Source organism: Chaetodon trifascialis, chromosome 2, assembly GCF_039877785.1.
Source record: "Chaetodon trifascialis isolate fChaTrf1 chromosome 2, fChaTrf1.hap1, whole genome shotgun sequence".
NCBI classification, from domain to species: Eukaryota; Metazoa; Chordata; class Actinopteri; order Chaetodontiformes; family Chaetodontidae; genus Chaetodon; species Chaetodon trifascialis.
In genome coordinates, this window is record NC_092057.1 from 16252388 (window position 1) to 16269602 (window position 17215).

Below are 17215 nucleotides of genomic sequence, written 5' to 3' on the forward strand. Positions count from 1 at the left end.
TAATGTATAGTTAGGTTACATAATATATTTGTTCCAAAATGAAGTTTTATCATCTCAAAAGCGACACTTAATGCATATTTTGCACTGAAAACAAGGCGTGTGCCGTTGCGTGTTACTCGTATCGTACTCAACTGATGTGTTTAGGACTCAGAGGATGCTGAAACATGAGCTCAGCCCAGAAGAATTTCTCTTGATAAAAAAAGAAATGTTAAAATGCTTAAAACTAAGCCAAATGTTTACTGGGATGGAGTTCATATTCAAATGCATGCAGTATCGTCAACAACGTTTGCACTTAGACTTTATACAGTAAACAACAACGTTACCACGCTCTCATTGCATCAATCAATAAAATCAATTACATCAAAGCCTTACATATCCAAAATATGATGCTCTTGATATTAATTTTGTCTACATGAGTTACAACAAACAAGAAGAATCATTCATATGTACACACACGCACACACACATGCACACACAGACCCACACATCTATCTGTCTGTATGTCAGTCAGGTATGGTAATTATTGTTTAGATTCAGCCCTCTGCAGTCGGTGTGTGTGTCTGCAGTCAAATGTACAGAACAATGCAGAAATCAACACGCATTTTCTTTCCTAAACGTCACTGCTGTTGTTGCGAGGGTATATGCCGGCGCTAAAAGACAGATCAGTTTCATACTCACACACAGACCCCTTTGATGAGCGCGCGCACACACACACACACACACACACACACACACACACACACACACACACACAGTATGTGAGTTTAACGTTCATTCTTCAAGATTTTTTCCAAACATTTCAGGATTAATAAGCGTGTGAAGTATTTTCCACTATTTAAAGATGCACATGGAATTTTTGTTCATGTTGAAGATACAAACATGAACGATAGCAAGCGATGAGCTGCAAGACCTTCAACATGAAGAAAATCTGACATCAATAAGCTGCACACAGCGAGCTGATGCCAGTAACTCTGAATGCTTTGTGAGAGAAGAAAGCGATTGCATGCCATTAAGTAGCCTAATAGAGGTTCTCACATTACAAGCAAGATACAAATTCACCTCATTTCTAGGGAAACAAAATACATACAACATAAGTTTTGGTTTTACAGGGATTACACGGTGCTGGATGTTTATAGTAGCTGTTTCTCCCTGCTTTCAGTCTTTCAGGCTAATCACCTTATCGCAGCCCGATCAGAGTAGAGAAAGCAAATAAGTGAATTTACCAAAATGTAAAAATTTGTATTTAAACTGATTTTCAAAAAAAAAAAAAAAAAAGCTTGTTCTATTTCATGCTGAAAGAGGACATTTAATGTAAACAGGGCTTTAGATGAAGCGGACAGTTGGGAATATGATCCTGGTGATGAAAATGAAGCACAAACAAACAAGAAATACCAAAAATCTTGTGATCGCGCTGCAAATGAGTCATGATGACACTGCAAAATGATCATGCTGCCAATGCTGTTTTAATGTTCAGATTTCCTCCCAGACATTTCTGAATCATATAAATCAACAAAAATAAATACACTGTGAAGCCGTGCCCTTTTCGGCTTTTCAAAACGGCTGCATGGGAAAAAGGTGACTGCGGCCTCAGATCATCAAAAGCTTGTTTTTTTTAACCCAACATTTTCCCATGTTGTAATCTTCTTCTTACCATCTTAACTTCACCTTGGAGCCATTAAGACCATCTAGTGTTACCTGGCCTGTCTGTGGCCCCGCGGAGCCTCAGAGCCCCAGCCTTTGTCCAGGTCCGGGCAGCAGGCGAATAGGATGCCCATGCGAGGGGCCTCTCAGCCCAGATACACCTGATACCTGGCTCACACCCCCACAACAACACCCACCAATGTCCTCGCTGGACCCCCAAAGCTCCCCGACTCCTCCTCCTCCTCTTGTCTGCCTGCCAGCTGGCTTCTTCACTCACAGACACACAACAAGAATGAAGGATGTTATTGTTGACAGTATTGGCAGCCCCCCCGCCCAGCCCCACCCCGCACTGCCACTGAGTGTATGTTATGTGTATGTTCTCGGTTCTGCCCGCTCTCTTTCTTTTTGTAGAGTCTATGTGGGCTCTGCCCTGTTGTCTGAGCCTCATATCTATGTGAACTCTGTGTTCACCTTTGAAGTTCTCCACCATGCCTCTCTGCGGCCCCTGCGCCCCTCCCCGTCTCTCCTCCGCTGCTTTGATTCCCTTTCTTGTTACAGGGAGTTGGCTGATCCACAGATAATGCCACTCAGTCTCTTCCAGGCCACATGCTGCTGAAAAAAACTCAGCATACATGGTTCAGGTGCAGAGCAAGTGGAGATCTTTATTTTATCTTGTGTGATCTGTTCTTCGCTGTGAGGATGTAGTTACAGTGCAATAAAGACACACATTTGGGAGAAGTGTTTGAAAACTCCTGCAGCCCTGCACAAGATGTGCGGGTGCAAACAGATGGATGGATGGTTTGAAACTGTCCCAGTAACTTTGTTTGCACTGGATCATTGGTGTGCTTTCTCCACAAACTGTCTATTGCTTTCACTTTTTACTGTGTGTCACCAAAGTGCTGAAATAGTGCTGTTGCTTTGAAGGCACACAGGTGGATTAAAACAAGCCTCACAGTTGCATGGTGATGGTAGTTTGACTGGGCTGGCTTCAGGACAATACAGTGAAACCTTTTCATTGCTTTTTACTGCATTCACAAACAGTCGTAACCATCACAGGAGGCACCAACCGTGCGTCGCTCTCTATCTTTTCAGGGGACAGTTTGTTTAAAATGTCCATTTTTTGTTCACTTTAAGGACTTCTCATCCATGTTGGCTTAATGGGACAATGGCTTAATGCAACTGAAAGTCTATTCTTGATTTTTGAAAGAGCAGTAATTTAGCAGCTGAAGTGCATCCTGCAGTGTGTTGTCATTTCTAGGGGAAAAAGGCAACAACTGGGTAAAATATGTTGTCCTTATATATATTATATAAAATATAAGGACAATAATAAAAATACAATAATAGGAGCAACATTGCTGATTTTCGTAATTTGCTGTGTTCATAATTTACTGCAAATCTTTAGACGATCACTGATGCTGGGATGGAAGAAGTGCAAAAACATGAACTATGGAAAAGGTTCTGATTACTTCAGCCCAATGTGAATATTTGACAATAAAGGCAAGTTTTCAGTCACTAGACCATAATTAGGGTGAACATTTGGAAAAAGGAAATTTCAGATCTGACAAAGACATCCAACAGACCACATCTGCACTTTTTTCACGCAAACACATATAAAACTTCTCAAATGCAACTACTCTTATTGCAGTCAGTACCAATGCTCCAACATGAAAGACCACAGTTACAGCTCCTCATCTTTGCATTTGTTTGGGCCGTAACTAATGAACTCGAATGCTCCAAGCATCCTCTGCCAAGGTCATTTTATATAGCAGGAAATCCACATTTTGCATTCATAATTAAATCTAATGTTGTTTCCTGCTTCTGCAGTCTGTAAACTTTTTATTTTTTGACCAATTATTGGAGAAAATTTGGATTGATTTTTCAACCCTGTGTGCTAGGAAACATCTGTGTGTGTGTGTGTGTGTGTGTGTGTGTGTGTGTGTGTGTGTGTGTGTGTGTGTGTGTGTGTGTGTGTGTGTGACGTGCACATGCCCGTGTCTATGGGAAATGATAAATGGCTCATTTCGATCTCTCAGCTGTGGGGTCCTCAGCCCGTTTATACAAACCAACGACCAGGGCTTTGTCAGCAGAAACAAATGATCTATCAAGACACACACACATGCACACACACAATCCTGCAGCCTGGTCAGTTGTGAGTATGATGGATTGGACCTGAGGTGTGTCTTGTCTCGGTTATTGATAGGCAGGTATTGGAGTGGCAGCATGAAATATTAATAGAGTGGAGCTAAACGCCAGTCTGACAAAGAAAGAGAAGGAGACGGAGAAGGGCAAAGAGAGAGCATGAGAGACATGTTTGAAATGAAAAAAATGCAATAACAGTAGCCATAGCTGAGCCATGACAGCACGGAGGACTGATGAGGAGAATTGGAGAAACAAGCATTAACGTACGTGTGTCTGAGAATTTGAAATATGTCTCATATCCATATCAGATTTTTTGTTTTCTCAATGGAAATTCCCTCCATCTATGATACATTTCATGCACGAGCACACACACACACACACACACACACACACACACACACACACACACACACACACACACACACACACACACACACACACACACACACACACACTCTCAAATCTCTCTCATTCTCTCTGTCACTCTAACCCACATCCTGTTGTGGTTCTTTTTTCTCTCCTCAGCTTTGATATGTGAGAACCGCTGACTTGCGTGGACAGACAAAGCACACCTTTGTCTCTGCCACACTGCGATGGAGTGTTTGTAATCATTTTTTTGCCGTCCCTTTTGTGTGTGTCTTTGACTGTGTCCGAGTTCTTCCTACCATAATGATAGCAACACACACACACACACACACACACACACACACACACACACACACACACACACACACACACACACACACAACAGTAATCCCTTGGCAATGATTTGTCCTTAGTATTACACTTTAAACAGTAAAGAGGGTTGAAATATCCCTGCAGAGGTTACACTGCGCACAAGTTTGTGTGTGTGTGTGTGTGTGCCTGTGTGCCTGTGTGTGTGTGTATTGACGCAGCACTGCAGAACAATCTATACTAATGATTTCCCATAGACACCTCAAGTTGATCTGGGAACCGGGGAGGATGGGAGGGAGAGAAGTCAAAAGAGACGAATGAAGAGATGGAATGAAAGAAAGACTGAAGGAAGAGGAAGGAAGGAAAAGGCAGCGCAGCCATGGAGGGAGAGTATGGAGGAATAAACATGAGCAATGGTGACAGCTGAAACAATGTCAAAAAGGTGCTGACTAAATGATGTAATTTCTGTGCATTTTAGGTGCACATTGGTTGAGAATCTGGCATCACTTTGCACCAAGGAACCTTTCAGAAAGGATTTATATGTTCTAATTCATGGCTTTATGAATGAAATCATTCGCTAATACTTTACTGGTTATAAGAGCATTAATAAGAGCAACTTTTGGGTTGCCAGGTTGTGGAAAATTGTTGCTGCTGCTGAGTCACAGCTAACAAAATGTGAATGAATTTCTCATTTTCTGATAAGGCATCAGCAGAAGTTAGTCAGTCATAAGTTTGCCGCTATAATGTTAATAAAGAGTTAATACATGGATTGTGGCTTGGATGCCCTGCAAATAAGAAGACATTGTTTATTAACCATCAACAAAGGCCTGTGAAAATAGTTATTAGAAAATAGTTATTAGGAAAGAGATCATTTGGAAGTGTTTTCTGCTTTGGGAAGCAGAAATAATAACCTTTTCTGCACCTGAACAAAAAAGATGTGTGTGTCATCTGTCGGCTGACAACAAACACATTTTTGTGGCACTGATACTGAAAAATTATGCATTATTTATCATTCATACAATGACTCATTGAACCTGTAACTGCATGTCATGTTTCTTCAAAATGACACAATTTATAGAAAGCAGTTAATTTTCCTTCTTTCTTTCTTCATTGTATTTATTTCAATATGAGATCAAGCAGAAACGTCTCTGTGTACCTTGCTGTTGCTTTGTATGTATGTACAGTGTGTGCGTGGGTGTGTGTGTTCAGGAAACCTTGAACCTGCACAGTGGAATTTCCTCCAGTCACCTCACATTGTTCAGACTAACAACGAGTCAAAGACAGCAGGGCAGGACAGAAACACTCCACACCCTTCAGAGTGTCTCTGAGGAACCATAAGCACTTCCAGGTCAAAAGTCCAGCAGGATGATCTCATGGGCATCGCTCATATACTGCACACACTCCAAAGCATGTCTAGAAATATTCTGTTTTGTGAAACAAGTGAATCTCAGAGAAGTAAGAGTGCAGTCTTCAAGTGGGGGACACCTGTATTCTCTGTTTTTTTTTTTTTGTCTTCTCTTTCACCATGTAATGAAGCAGTAGTGCAACAATACCTTATCGTTTGAAGGACAATCTGACCTGTATGGTAATGATAACATCAAAGTATCCAGAGAGCATGAGAACAAATGGAATCATCCATCTTTGTTTATCCTCTTGGCTTTCCCACGCCTGACAAGGGAAATCACTAATAGTGAAGCAGGGATAAGAAAACAGAGCAGAGGAGAAAGTGTCGGGGGAGTGTTGAGACCACAGGAAGTTTCCGTTTCCTTTCATTTTTATTGATGATTTCATTTTTACCCCGTTTGAAATGATCCTGGACTGGCTGCAAAGAAATTGGCTTCACTCAAACACTCTCCCCTAAACCAATTCACAAACACTGTCCTTGAGCAAGGCGCTAAACTATCCAAGGGTGCAAAGAATAAAGAACAAACCTCTTCATTAAATAAATCGAGGGTATGTCCATCTCTGTGTTGCTTCTGCTATTTTCCACCTAATCCAACATGTTCTCTGGCATTTGTAGTTCTCTATGAGAACCAAAAAAGGACTGACCACAGAGACAGAGAGAAGCACAACTAACATCATCTCACCAGCATTTTATATGGTTTCTATACTAATTTATCACTGTCACCTCCAGCAGGCTCATCTGCCTTTTTAAACATGCCAAATCTTCACCTGTGTTCATCTCTGCTGGCTGTGTGCACGTTGGGAAGGTAATGAAGAGTACTTGCTCCCTGGGGAGGGTTAATGAAAGATGAATCATAAGGAAAATGTGCAGATCTTAAACCACCAAAAAACAAAAAGCAGCCTAAAAAGCTCTGAACTGAACAGTTGACCGGTCGTTTCTGTGGGTTCGTTACAATGGAGCCTTTTTTTTTTTTTTTTTTTTTTACATGTAATAATATGGTTTAATATTAATGCTTCACTCAGTCACAGGTCAGCTTTTCTTCCGTCTTCCTGAAGAATTGCTGGTGAGGCAAAATCACTGTTGTTGGACCAGCTTGCAGCCAGGTGGTACAGTACAGGAGCTACTTCTCATTTGCAAGACTGGGACTCGCAGAAGTCCAGACTGCAGGCAAGGGAACCTAAGTTTCCACACAAGATGAACAGGAGAAAAAGCTGTGAACAGGTTTTTGTCTTGTTACAGGTTATTTTTGATTTTTTGCTGTCATTAAGTCTCTGAAGGTTATTAATTGAAGATCACGAACAATATTGTAGTGGCATTACAAGTATCGTCGTGTTGTTGCACTCACATTACGCAGGGTTGGTAAACCTGTAAATCTGGCAACCCTCACTCAAAGCCTACAGGGCATGAAGTACATATATATGTTTCTGAAGAGGGGTGAATTTCATCAAGCCTCCCAAAAGCCCTTTAAATAGAGAAAAATGGGAAGAAACTTCAGGAAGAGCCACAGAGACAGACGTCGATGTCGTGCAGAGCAGATAAATCACAGATTACGGTGATGAAACTTACACCTCGATATCACAATTTTTTAATATTTTAATGCAATGTAACACAAAGGTCCTCAGGCTCATCAACCGGTTAATGACACTCCATTAGTTAGGTCTTCTGTAAGAGATACAAGAAGGAAAACAGAGGTGTAAGACTTACAGGTTCATGGAGAAGCATTTGACATCCCTTCCCTCAAAAGCTCACCCATGAGCACCATAAAAACGGTGTGTAGAGCTGCCACACACACACCATCATTGTGGCATTTTCAGGGATCTGCATGCAACAACGTGATAGGTCATCCCCACAAATGCGTCATAAAATGATTAACCAGGACCTCACCACGATATCATTCAAAACCATTCAAAATCTTTATTTTCTGTCCATGAAGAGTGGACCACCTACTGAAGGTGAAACTGCTCTTTTAACTCTAAATCTGCAGCAAGTTTAGCTGTCACCAAGCGACTCGACTGTATCTGTGTCCCATTCCTTTGCTACGGTTGAGAAGGAGGGCAGCAGAAAAGCTTCACTGCCCTCTTGTGGTGAAAAGACATGACATTCATCCATCTGCATACTTTACAGGCCTTCCATGAATGTCAACGTGAACACTGTTCAGAGGATGTCTGTCGTGTGGAGGACATTGCGAGGTAGGACAGAGAAGAAGTGTGTGCAGCTGGAGCAAACTCAGTAGTTTCAGTTCTTAAGTCTGAGCTGTACCTGAGCAGCTGGAAGTTGATGGTACATTTCACAACAACACCAGGCCTGGTGGGAACGGGAGGCACGTCTGAGAGCTCTACAGTGGGCAGACTCTGAGAGGGAAGGAACAGTGAGGACAGTGAGGTTAACAACAGAATCATCTTTAGATCATGTCAACTTTGATAGTGTATGTCAACTTAATAGAACAGCTTTGAAGATCAGTAAACATACCAGGTCAAGCTTGACTCTTTTGGTCGGCATCTCAGACTCAGGAGCAGCAGGTCTCTTCGTGCTGTGACTCTCACTGAGTGTAGAGGACTCTTTCCTGGAGCATTGCTGTCACAGTGGAGACTCCTGGAAGTGACCACATCTGGCCAAGAAATAGCCCCCAAGTAACCCCCTATCCAACAGCATGCCATATTCGCACTTTGGATTTTGTACAGGTTAAACGAATTAGATATGATGCGATACAATAAGCTAAGATAACTGGCTGCTGGCTGTAGCTTCATATTCGCTGTACGGACGTGAGAGTAGGATCAATCTGCTTATCTAAGTTGATTCTACTGTACTTCCAAAATGAACCATCCCTATAAAATGAAAAATAGCTATAAAATGACAGTTATGACAGTAGAATAACAACAGAAAAGACTGAGCCTGAAGACTATAATATTCTCCATGTCTTTATGGGATACCATAAAAGCAGTCTGCCTTGTTCAGCATCTAATAAAGTGAGTCACCTTTGCATCTACACGTCCCGCAGGTCCTTGTGTAAACCATTACATCTAGCATAACAAATTTACCACACGTAACCAGTAAAAATGCAATAAAAACACAGCTTAAAAATCCATTGTGGAAGTGAAGGAGAAGTCTCTAATCTCTCAGCTCCTTGTAAACCTTGAGAGACCAAAAGTGGGTAGAACATGGAGCAGACCCTGCCTTAGCCTCAGGCTGAAAGCGAGGCTGCTGTGTGTGTGTGTGTGTGTGTGTGTGTGTGTGTGTGTGTGTGTGTGTGTGTGTGTGTGTGTGTGTGTGTGTGTGTGTGTGTGTGCATATGTTATCAAGAGGAAGCGATTATAACTTGTTCGGGGGGAAACCTCCACTTCAGCTGCTATTGTTCAGCCCTTCCTGCTTGTTACAGAGGAAGACGTGACTCCATCACTGTCTGCCTCACTTTCTCTCTTTTGTTCATTTAGTTGCTCTAATACAAAAACCTAAACTCAGACCGTCCATTTATAGAAATTAATTTACTCTGCAGTTTGGCTTGGACAAAGATTCAATGTGAATTTACAGGATCCCTTTCAGTTGATTCAGCAATACATCACATTAACCTCAACACACACTCACATGCAGGCTACATGCAGTCATGCTATGCTGCCATCTTCTGCCGTCTAAGTGAGTCAATCTCACTTTATTCTGTATTGTGTATTTAGACTATTTACATATTATTATTATTATTATTATTCGTAATAGTAGTAGTAGTAGGTTGTTGGTGCGTTGAATTTCATACATAAAGCCAATAATTTCATAGAATTCTTTTTCTATATATTCTCCAAAGTAAATTCAAACCTGATTGGCGCTGCAAGGAAAATTGTTAGGTTATTAGTCTGAAACGCGCACAGCTGCGCGTGCATTAATCAATGTGGGCGTGACATCAAGCAAATTAGATTCACCTGAGGCCGCTCAACCTCTTATAACCTTCGTGAGAAAGGTTTCAGTAAGTTTTCGGTGTGAGTGAAGCAGAGAGGAAGTGTCCACCGTGCGTAAAAGTCCACCATGCCCACCAAGAATGTCACTGAACAGCGGATCACCAAATTCAAAAACAAGGGGAAAGATCCGACAGTGAGTTTATGTTTAATCAATGTATTAATTAACCACGGCCATACGTACTGATACTTTCATCGACACTGCATCTTGGCCTCTTGCAGAAACTTCGAGAGAAAAGGATCTCGGAGTGCGTGGAGCTGCGCAAAGCGCACAAGGATGAAAGTTTCTTGAAGAGAAGGAATCTGACGCTGTCGTCTCTCCCGGACGAGGAAGCCCTCTCTCCTGACGCCAAGGTCAGTTCACAGAAACCTTTCACGATTTCACTGAAACACGTGGAGCCTCTAACGGCGTGTGTGTCGTTTAGGTGACCCCTTTATCCATCGAGAATATAATCAAAGACGTGAACAGCGACCACAAGGAGTCCCAAACCAGAGGCTGTCAGGCAGCCAGGTGAGTCATCAGAGATGATTACATCTCTCAGTGGTGGACTCTTAAAATAAACCCACTAGTGTCTGGCATGTTTTCTCCACTAGAGCCCCCCCCCCACAATGCACTTCATCATGTTTCAGCTGCCACTGGGGGCATTCAGGAGGGCACTTTTTCAAACATGGCGGCACGTGACGCCTGAGTAAACCAGTGTTATTTAATCTCTGCATAAACCAGTAATTTGTTGCCTTTAATATGATGCAGGTAGGAGGAAACAGTGTAAAATGTAGGTTGTAGTGTTGTTTTCTCCACCCTTCCCTCAGGAAGCTGCTTTCTCAGGAGCGTAACCCTCCTCTGAAGGAGATCATAGATGCAGGTCTGCTGTCCCGCTTTGTGGCCTTCCTGGGTATGGATGATGAGCCCACTCTGCAGTTTGAAGCAGCTTGGGCTCTTACAAACATCGCCTCTGGAACATCTTGGCATACTCAACAGGTGTGAATTCAGTACTGAACTCCTGTGAAGCATGGCTAACCTAATGTTTAATGTGACTGATTCCCTTTACTGCAGCTTAGGTTGCCATGGTGTTTTTATAAGATGAACAGTTATGAAAGTTTTGTCTCTAACATGAAATAGATGTTAACTAAATGTACTTCAGTGCTGGTGGCTTGAAAATTCAACATGTGTATTTCTGTCTCAGGTGGTGGAACACGGGGCTGTTCCTGCTTTCATCTCCTTGCTGGCCTCACCGATGTTGCACATCAGTGAACAGGCTGTCTGGGCTCTTGGAAACATTGCAGGTAAAATGTTAATGTTTTCTATTGCCATCATGTCAGAATTGGACTTTGGATTATAACGACTGGTAAATTAGCATGTTTAATAAAGAAAATGGCTTCCAAAAGCACAATATTTAGACTCTTGCTGCACACTGGTGATTAAACGATGGCCTCCCTCCACCACAAATGTCACTGAACAGCAGATGACTGAATTCAAAACGAGGGGAAAGATCTGACTCATGTCTTGACTGTAAAGTGCTCAGTGTTGACAAAGGGTGGTTCAAAAAGAAACTGCAGCTTTCACTGTTGCTTGCTGTACTAATACCATCAAATGTAACTGCTTGACAGGTGACGGTCCAGCTTATCGGGATGTCCTGATTGAGTGCAATGTTATCCCAGCCTTACTGGCGCGCGTCTCCCCAGACACACCAGTAAGTCAAATCTTGAAGGCCAGCTCCAACTATGAACTCAAGATTGTATGTACAGAGGGCACATTTATTCCTGTCCTGTGAAAAACAGGCCTACTTTTCTTTAAAAGTACCCCACCAAATGTGCTTGTGTAACATTGGTGAATGGACAAGGTTTTATTTTATTTTTTTTCCCCCATTAATTCCATTAATTTCTTCTTTGTTATGCTTATAGCAGCTAATGTGGCACAGAGGAGGTGTGGGCTACAGGGCCTGGTAATGCTGTGTTCATGTTATATTGGAATATTGGAAATACCTCAACATTGTTATAACTACAACTGGGAAGAACGTGTCTGACTCAGCATTTGCTCATATTTGAGTGTCTCAAAGCCAAATACTGCTCAGTGTTATTAAACCTGGTTGTAATTGACCTCAACACGACCAACTCTATAACATGAACAGTTGCAAGCCGCTGACATGAGAATGATCCCATCTCTCCATATGACGTGAGCACAGCAAAAGCTTTTCTTTTTTTTCCCTAATTCCACACTCCCACATTTTCAAGACCTGTAAACAGACTTATATGTAAAATCAGAGTTGTCATTAACTTTCCCTCAGTTGTGGGCCAGAAGTGTAAGTTGTTGTACAGTCCTGTTGGTCATAACGCTTTACCACTCCAGGTTGGCTACCTGCGCAACTTAACGTGGACGTTGTCCAACTTGTGTCGCAATAAGAACCCGTGCCCACCGTTGTCTGCAGTCCTGCAGGTAAATGTTTGGTAAACAACTTCACAGTAGTATCTGAGCTGCTATAATACCAGCAAGATGCCTAATGTGCTGTCACTGTCGTTCCTTCAGGTGCTTCCCTCTTTGATCCAGCTGCTCCATCTCAGTGATAAGGACATCTTGTCTGATGCATGCTGGGCAATCTCCTACCTCTCAGATGGTGACAATGACCGTATTGATGTTGTGGTGAGAACTGGCATTGTCCCTCGGCTGGTGGAGCTCCTGAGCCACGAGGAGCTCAGTGTCATGGTAGTGTTCTTGGATCATTCTTAACACCGAGTAGAACCTAACCTAAAACCTTCTGCGGTGAGGTGATTGGTTTCCTGCCTTACGACCTGCAGACTCCAGCTCTCCGCTCCATCGGAAACATAGTGAGCGGCTCTGACATGCAGACGCAGATGGCGGTTGATGCCGGAGTTCTGAACATCCTGCCTCAGCTGATGAGGCATTCAAAGGCCAGTGTGCAAAAGGAGGCAGCTTGGGCATTGTCCAACATCGCTGCAGGACCCTGTCAGCAAATCCAACAGGTCATCACCTGTGGCCTGCTCCCCCCTCTGGTAGAACAGCTCAGAAATGTGAGTAGGTGAACAGTGTGTGTGCTCAGCATATGGAATGACTTGGATTGTGTAAGCAATGATTTCTTTCTAGACCTTTTTCAGACATTTTGGCATGACGCAGTATGAAAAACTCAGGTGTAAATGATAAAATGAATGATGGCTCCACTCATAAGCTGCTTCAGTCTCAGGGTCCTCATGCATGTTGGCTAACTGTCAAAATGTCAGACAGCAATGGTACTAAAAACTACTTTCTGATGTAATTAAACAGCTACAACTTTTTTTTTTATGCATGCTGTTATGTTTGACTGTGATAACAAGCAGAACCTCAGGAATGCTATGCCCATTAAAAGCCTTCAAAGTGGTTGAATATCAGGATTAACATAAATTACTGATAAAATGGATTAGACATTCTTAACTGATATTATCAAATTCAAGTTTCTGAAAGTTATTTATAACTTCCATAACTGGAAATGGCTGTATGACTCATGAAGTTTTGCACATGAATTGGAACTGAAAGGTTGAAACATGACCACCACTAATATTCACTTATGTATTTTAAGTCTCATTTGCAGACTGTTCTAAATGGTCCAGGGATTTACAAATGCAGCTCTCCCATGAATGTGTATCTCAAATTGTAACTTTTCACTGGCCAAGATAAATGCCCCAATTTCAACTTTGAGATGCATTTCATATCAACTGGATTTTTATTTCTTAATGAGACTTTTCTCAACACAAACACTTCATGTTTCAGTTTGACTGAAATTAAAAATCAATTTGAAGATGCATGGTCTTCACTGGACAGCGATAAATGGTTACGTTGGAAGCACCTGGACTATGGTACAGTCAATCTTTTTCTCAGGGAGATTTTAAGACTCAAAGGGAGGCTGTGTGGGCAGTGACAAACTTCACCAGTGGGGGCACTGTGGAGCAGGTGGTGGATCTGGTGCAGAGTGGAGCTCTCGAGGCAGTAATCAACCTGCTGCAGGTCAAAGACCCTAAAGTCATTCTGGTTATACTGGAGGCCATCAACAACATCTTCATGGTGAGGAAAACACTGATTGAACTGTCAATGTCTCACTGGTCTAGAATTTGACCCAGAACTTGAACTGGGCAGGTGATCAGATGGCTGCAGTTAATGAATAAATGTCTTTCAGGCTGCAGAGAAAATGGGTGAGACAGAAAAACTAAGCCTGTTGGTTGAAGAGCTGGGAGGACTGGACCGCATTGAGATGCTGCAGAACCATGACAACGATATGGTGTACCAGGCAGCACATAACCTCATAGAGAAATATTTTAGTGATGTAAGTAGCAGAATGCATGGCAAATGACGTACATCTGACACTCAAGTGCGTTTAAAGTGATGACAACTTGATGCATGAGCAGGTATTTTCAACTTAAATCTGGACATGTAGTTTTTGTAAAAACTCACTTTTCTTTTCCTTCTAGGGTGAGATCGAGGGAGTAAAGGTTGACGCTACAGAGGATGCATTTGTGTTTAAGACCACTGATGTTCAGAGAACGTTTGAATTTTAAGCTCAAACTTGACTATTGTACAGTATGTGATTCTTGTTGACCGTAAATAAATTGTACTATTGATTCACCAGAAGTATATTTGATGCCTCAAACTGAAGTGTAAATGTATGATGAAATCAAGTCAGCATTTGAATTTGCTCAGTAAAAGGCTACTTGTCTAAAGATTCACATTCATCCAGGTTATGGTACTTCTAAGTGCTTTGAAAGGCAACTGGATGAGAAGCAAAACTTCCTCTGGAACTTCAAGTGAGGGGCTCTAGTTCTGGCAGGGAGTCCCAGGCACTTATCTCCTTGCAGGATTGTTCTCTCCTTGGGCATTATTGGTCACATGTGAGTCATTGACCACCTGGCTATCATATGAGTCATTGGGGGTCATGCGTAATGGTGAATGGGAGTTAGGACACCTGGGGAAGGATCACAGGAGTGCATGGTAAGTGGTGTCGTAGACCAATGCAGTGAGGAATGCACAGACTTGTGCATTGGGGAAAGAAAACTGCTGCACGTGTGCATGGAACAATACAGGAGAGCTAGCAGCTCAGCAGTCCACCTACATCTTACAGATGAGGGATGCTCATTTGAGGACAATGTACAAATTTTCAAATTGATCTACATCAAACTGGAACTACCATCACTGAACAGAGGAAGTGGTCTACAACAGTGGTCCCCAACCTTTTTTGCACCAAGGACCGGTTTAATGTCAGACAATATTTTCATGGACCGGCCATTGAGGTGTGGCGGATAAATACATCAAAATAAAATCATACGACCGTCTGCCCCTCTGCTCTCTTTATACATCGATGCTCTGCCCCCTAATGCTCTCTGGTCGCTATGGTAACGTTTAAACATGCCTTCAAAATATGATAGATACACCACAAAAATTAGTAAAAAGTGCATGAAAAATATAACTCACCTTAACGCAATTGTGTCTCAATGTATTATGCTATTTCCTCAATGCGCCGAGTAATGATGCTAGCCGACAGAGGCACCTGTGCTATCTTTTTAATCGCATCCTCTCCTAGAAGTTCACGACAAATGTCTTTAGTGGCAGGCAGGATCAATTCTTCACCAACAGTGAATGGCTTCTTAGCCTTAGCAATACGATTAGCCACCAAGTATGATGCTCTCAGTGCACTCGCATTTGTTGATGCGGTGGCCCTTAGTCATTTTTGGCCCTTAACATTTCTGTCCTTCCTGTTCCTGCTTTTTTCTTTCAAAAAATTCCGAAGGTTTGTCTTTTAATGCAGGGTGCTTGGTCTGCAAGTGGCGAAGCAGTTTTGAAGGCTTCATTGCCTCATTAGAGACTCGATCGCCACATATAATGCAGAGCGGGCTTGGTGCATGGGAATCACCTGTCGCGATAAATCCATATTTTAAGTAGGACTCCTGGAACTGCCTGTTAAATGCAGCTTTCTTTCTCTTTTAAGTCGTAGGCTCATCCTCTGCCTCCTCACTGGGCCTTTTTCCCTTCGCAAAGAAACTCTCTAACGATGTCTGTTTTTTGCTCATTTTGCTAGCTTGACTGTAAAATTTCAGCGGCAACGTGTCACGTGACCGAGATGTACTGGAAAGAAACCGCATTTATCAAAATAAAGCAGCGTTCACACTCAGATAATAAATGAAACGGAAATAATCTAAGTTATTTATTCTTTCTGTGTGGCCCGGTACTGAATGACCCACGGACCGGTACTGGTCCACGGCCCGGGGGTTGGGGATCACTGGTCTACAACACCACATGACAGCCACTTGCAATACAGTCTCGAAATCCCACCCATTCACACCATGGCTCGTCTGACCCTAACAAATCACATGATAGCCAGGTGGGTCAATGACTCACGTGACCTCAATGACTCCCAAGGAGTGAACAAGGCTGCAAGAGGATAACTATCACTACGTTTACATGCAGTCAAGTAACCCTTTCATAACTGGAATATCAGCAATAACCCAGTTACGCACAGCCATGTAAACACCAATAACCCTTTTTAAAAATTGGAATATGCTCATATTCCGGTTTTTAAAAACCGGAATATGACCCCTGGTTTACTCCTTTTCTAACCTGAATTTTTGGTCATGTATACGCCTATCGGAATATCCCCATCAAACGGAACATTAATTTGTGTTCTGCATATGTTCTATTTGCAAGGAATCTTGGTCTTTTGAGTGCAGGTAGCTTGGATATGGATGGCACAGCTCCGGCTCCATTTCCTATTTCTTCACTTTCTCACCTTCCATTAATGAAGAAACTGAGACAGAATAGTGTCAAGTACTGGTGGTGGGTCAGCACCAGCTCCAGGCTGTTCATTATCCGCCGTACTGCTGTTGTTGTTTTACAGGAAGAAGAACCTGAAATGACGCGCATTGTGTCATGATGTTCTCTGTGCGTCGACACATTGTCCTTGCGTCACTGTTTTGATCGGGATATCCCAATTGATTACCCCTGTTTGCTCACGCATGTAAACAGGTTATTCCGAATCTTTCAGGAACCGGAATATTGATCATAACCCGAATATTGACTGCATGTAAACATAGTGAATGACTCACTGCCAGTCAGAACTGGAGAAGCCTCAGGGATGAAAAGTGAAATGGCTTGTAGAACCTCAAGCAAGTCCAGTTGCCTTTGAAAAGCATTTAGAGATGAGTAACCTTTGGCTTCGAGACAGCCAACAGGAACTTAAAAACTAATGAGATTGGCCTGTCAAACTGACCTCTCCAGAAAAAACAAACATTGAAAACCAACTAATACTTTCTGAAAGACTGAATTTTGCTGATCTATTATCTATTTACTGACCACTGGTTTTAGAAAAGGACAGCTCAGCAAGTAGTTAAAGGGACTTCCCAAATAAGGGAAGCGGTTGATTGATCTGAAGGAGTCGAG

At 42.4% G+C, this 17215-nt stretch overlaps 2 protein-coding genes across 3 annotated transcripts in view; both read left to right on the plus strand.

The window, feature by feature from the left end:
- shoc2 (SHOC2 leucine rich repeat scaffold protein) overlaps positions 1-17215 on the plus strand; it is a 370366-nt gene that overhangs the window by 251749 nt on the left and 101402 nt on the right. The gene's annotated exons all lie outside the window — the stretch shown is intronic.
- kpna7 (karyopherin alpha 7 (importin alpha 8)) lies at positions 9872-14364 on the plus strand. 2 transcript variants are annotated; one of them, XM_070980224.1, is made up of 12 exons: positions 9872-9937; positions 10024-10194; positions 10227-10312; positions 10612-10780; positions 10986-11085; positions 11410-11492; positions 12149-12235; positions 12326-12502; positions 12595-12828; positions 13670-13852; positions 13965-14111; positions 14257-14364. In XM_070980224.1, the coding sequence occupies exons 1-12, from the start codon at positions 9872-9874 to the stop codon at positions 14341-14343; spliced, it is 1590 nt and encodes a 529-aa protein (XP_070836325.1). In that variant the 3' UTR covers positions 14344-14364. The 2 variants fall into 2 exon arrangements, with proteins under 2 accessions (XP_070836325.1, XP_070836334.1); XM_070980233.1 differs by having other exon boundaries at positions 10024-10155.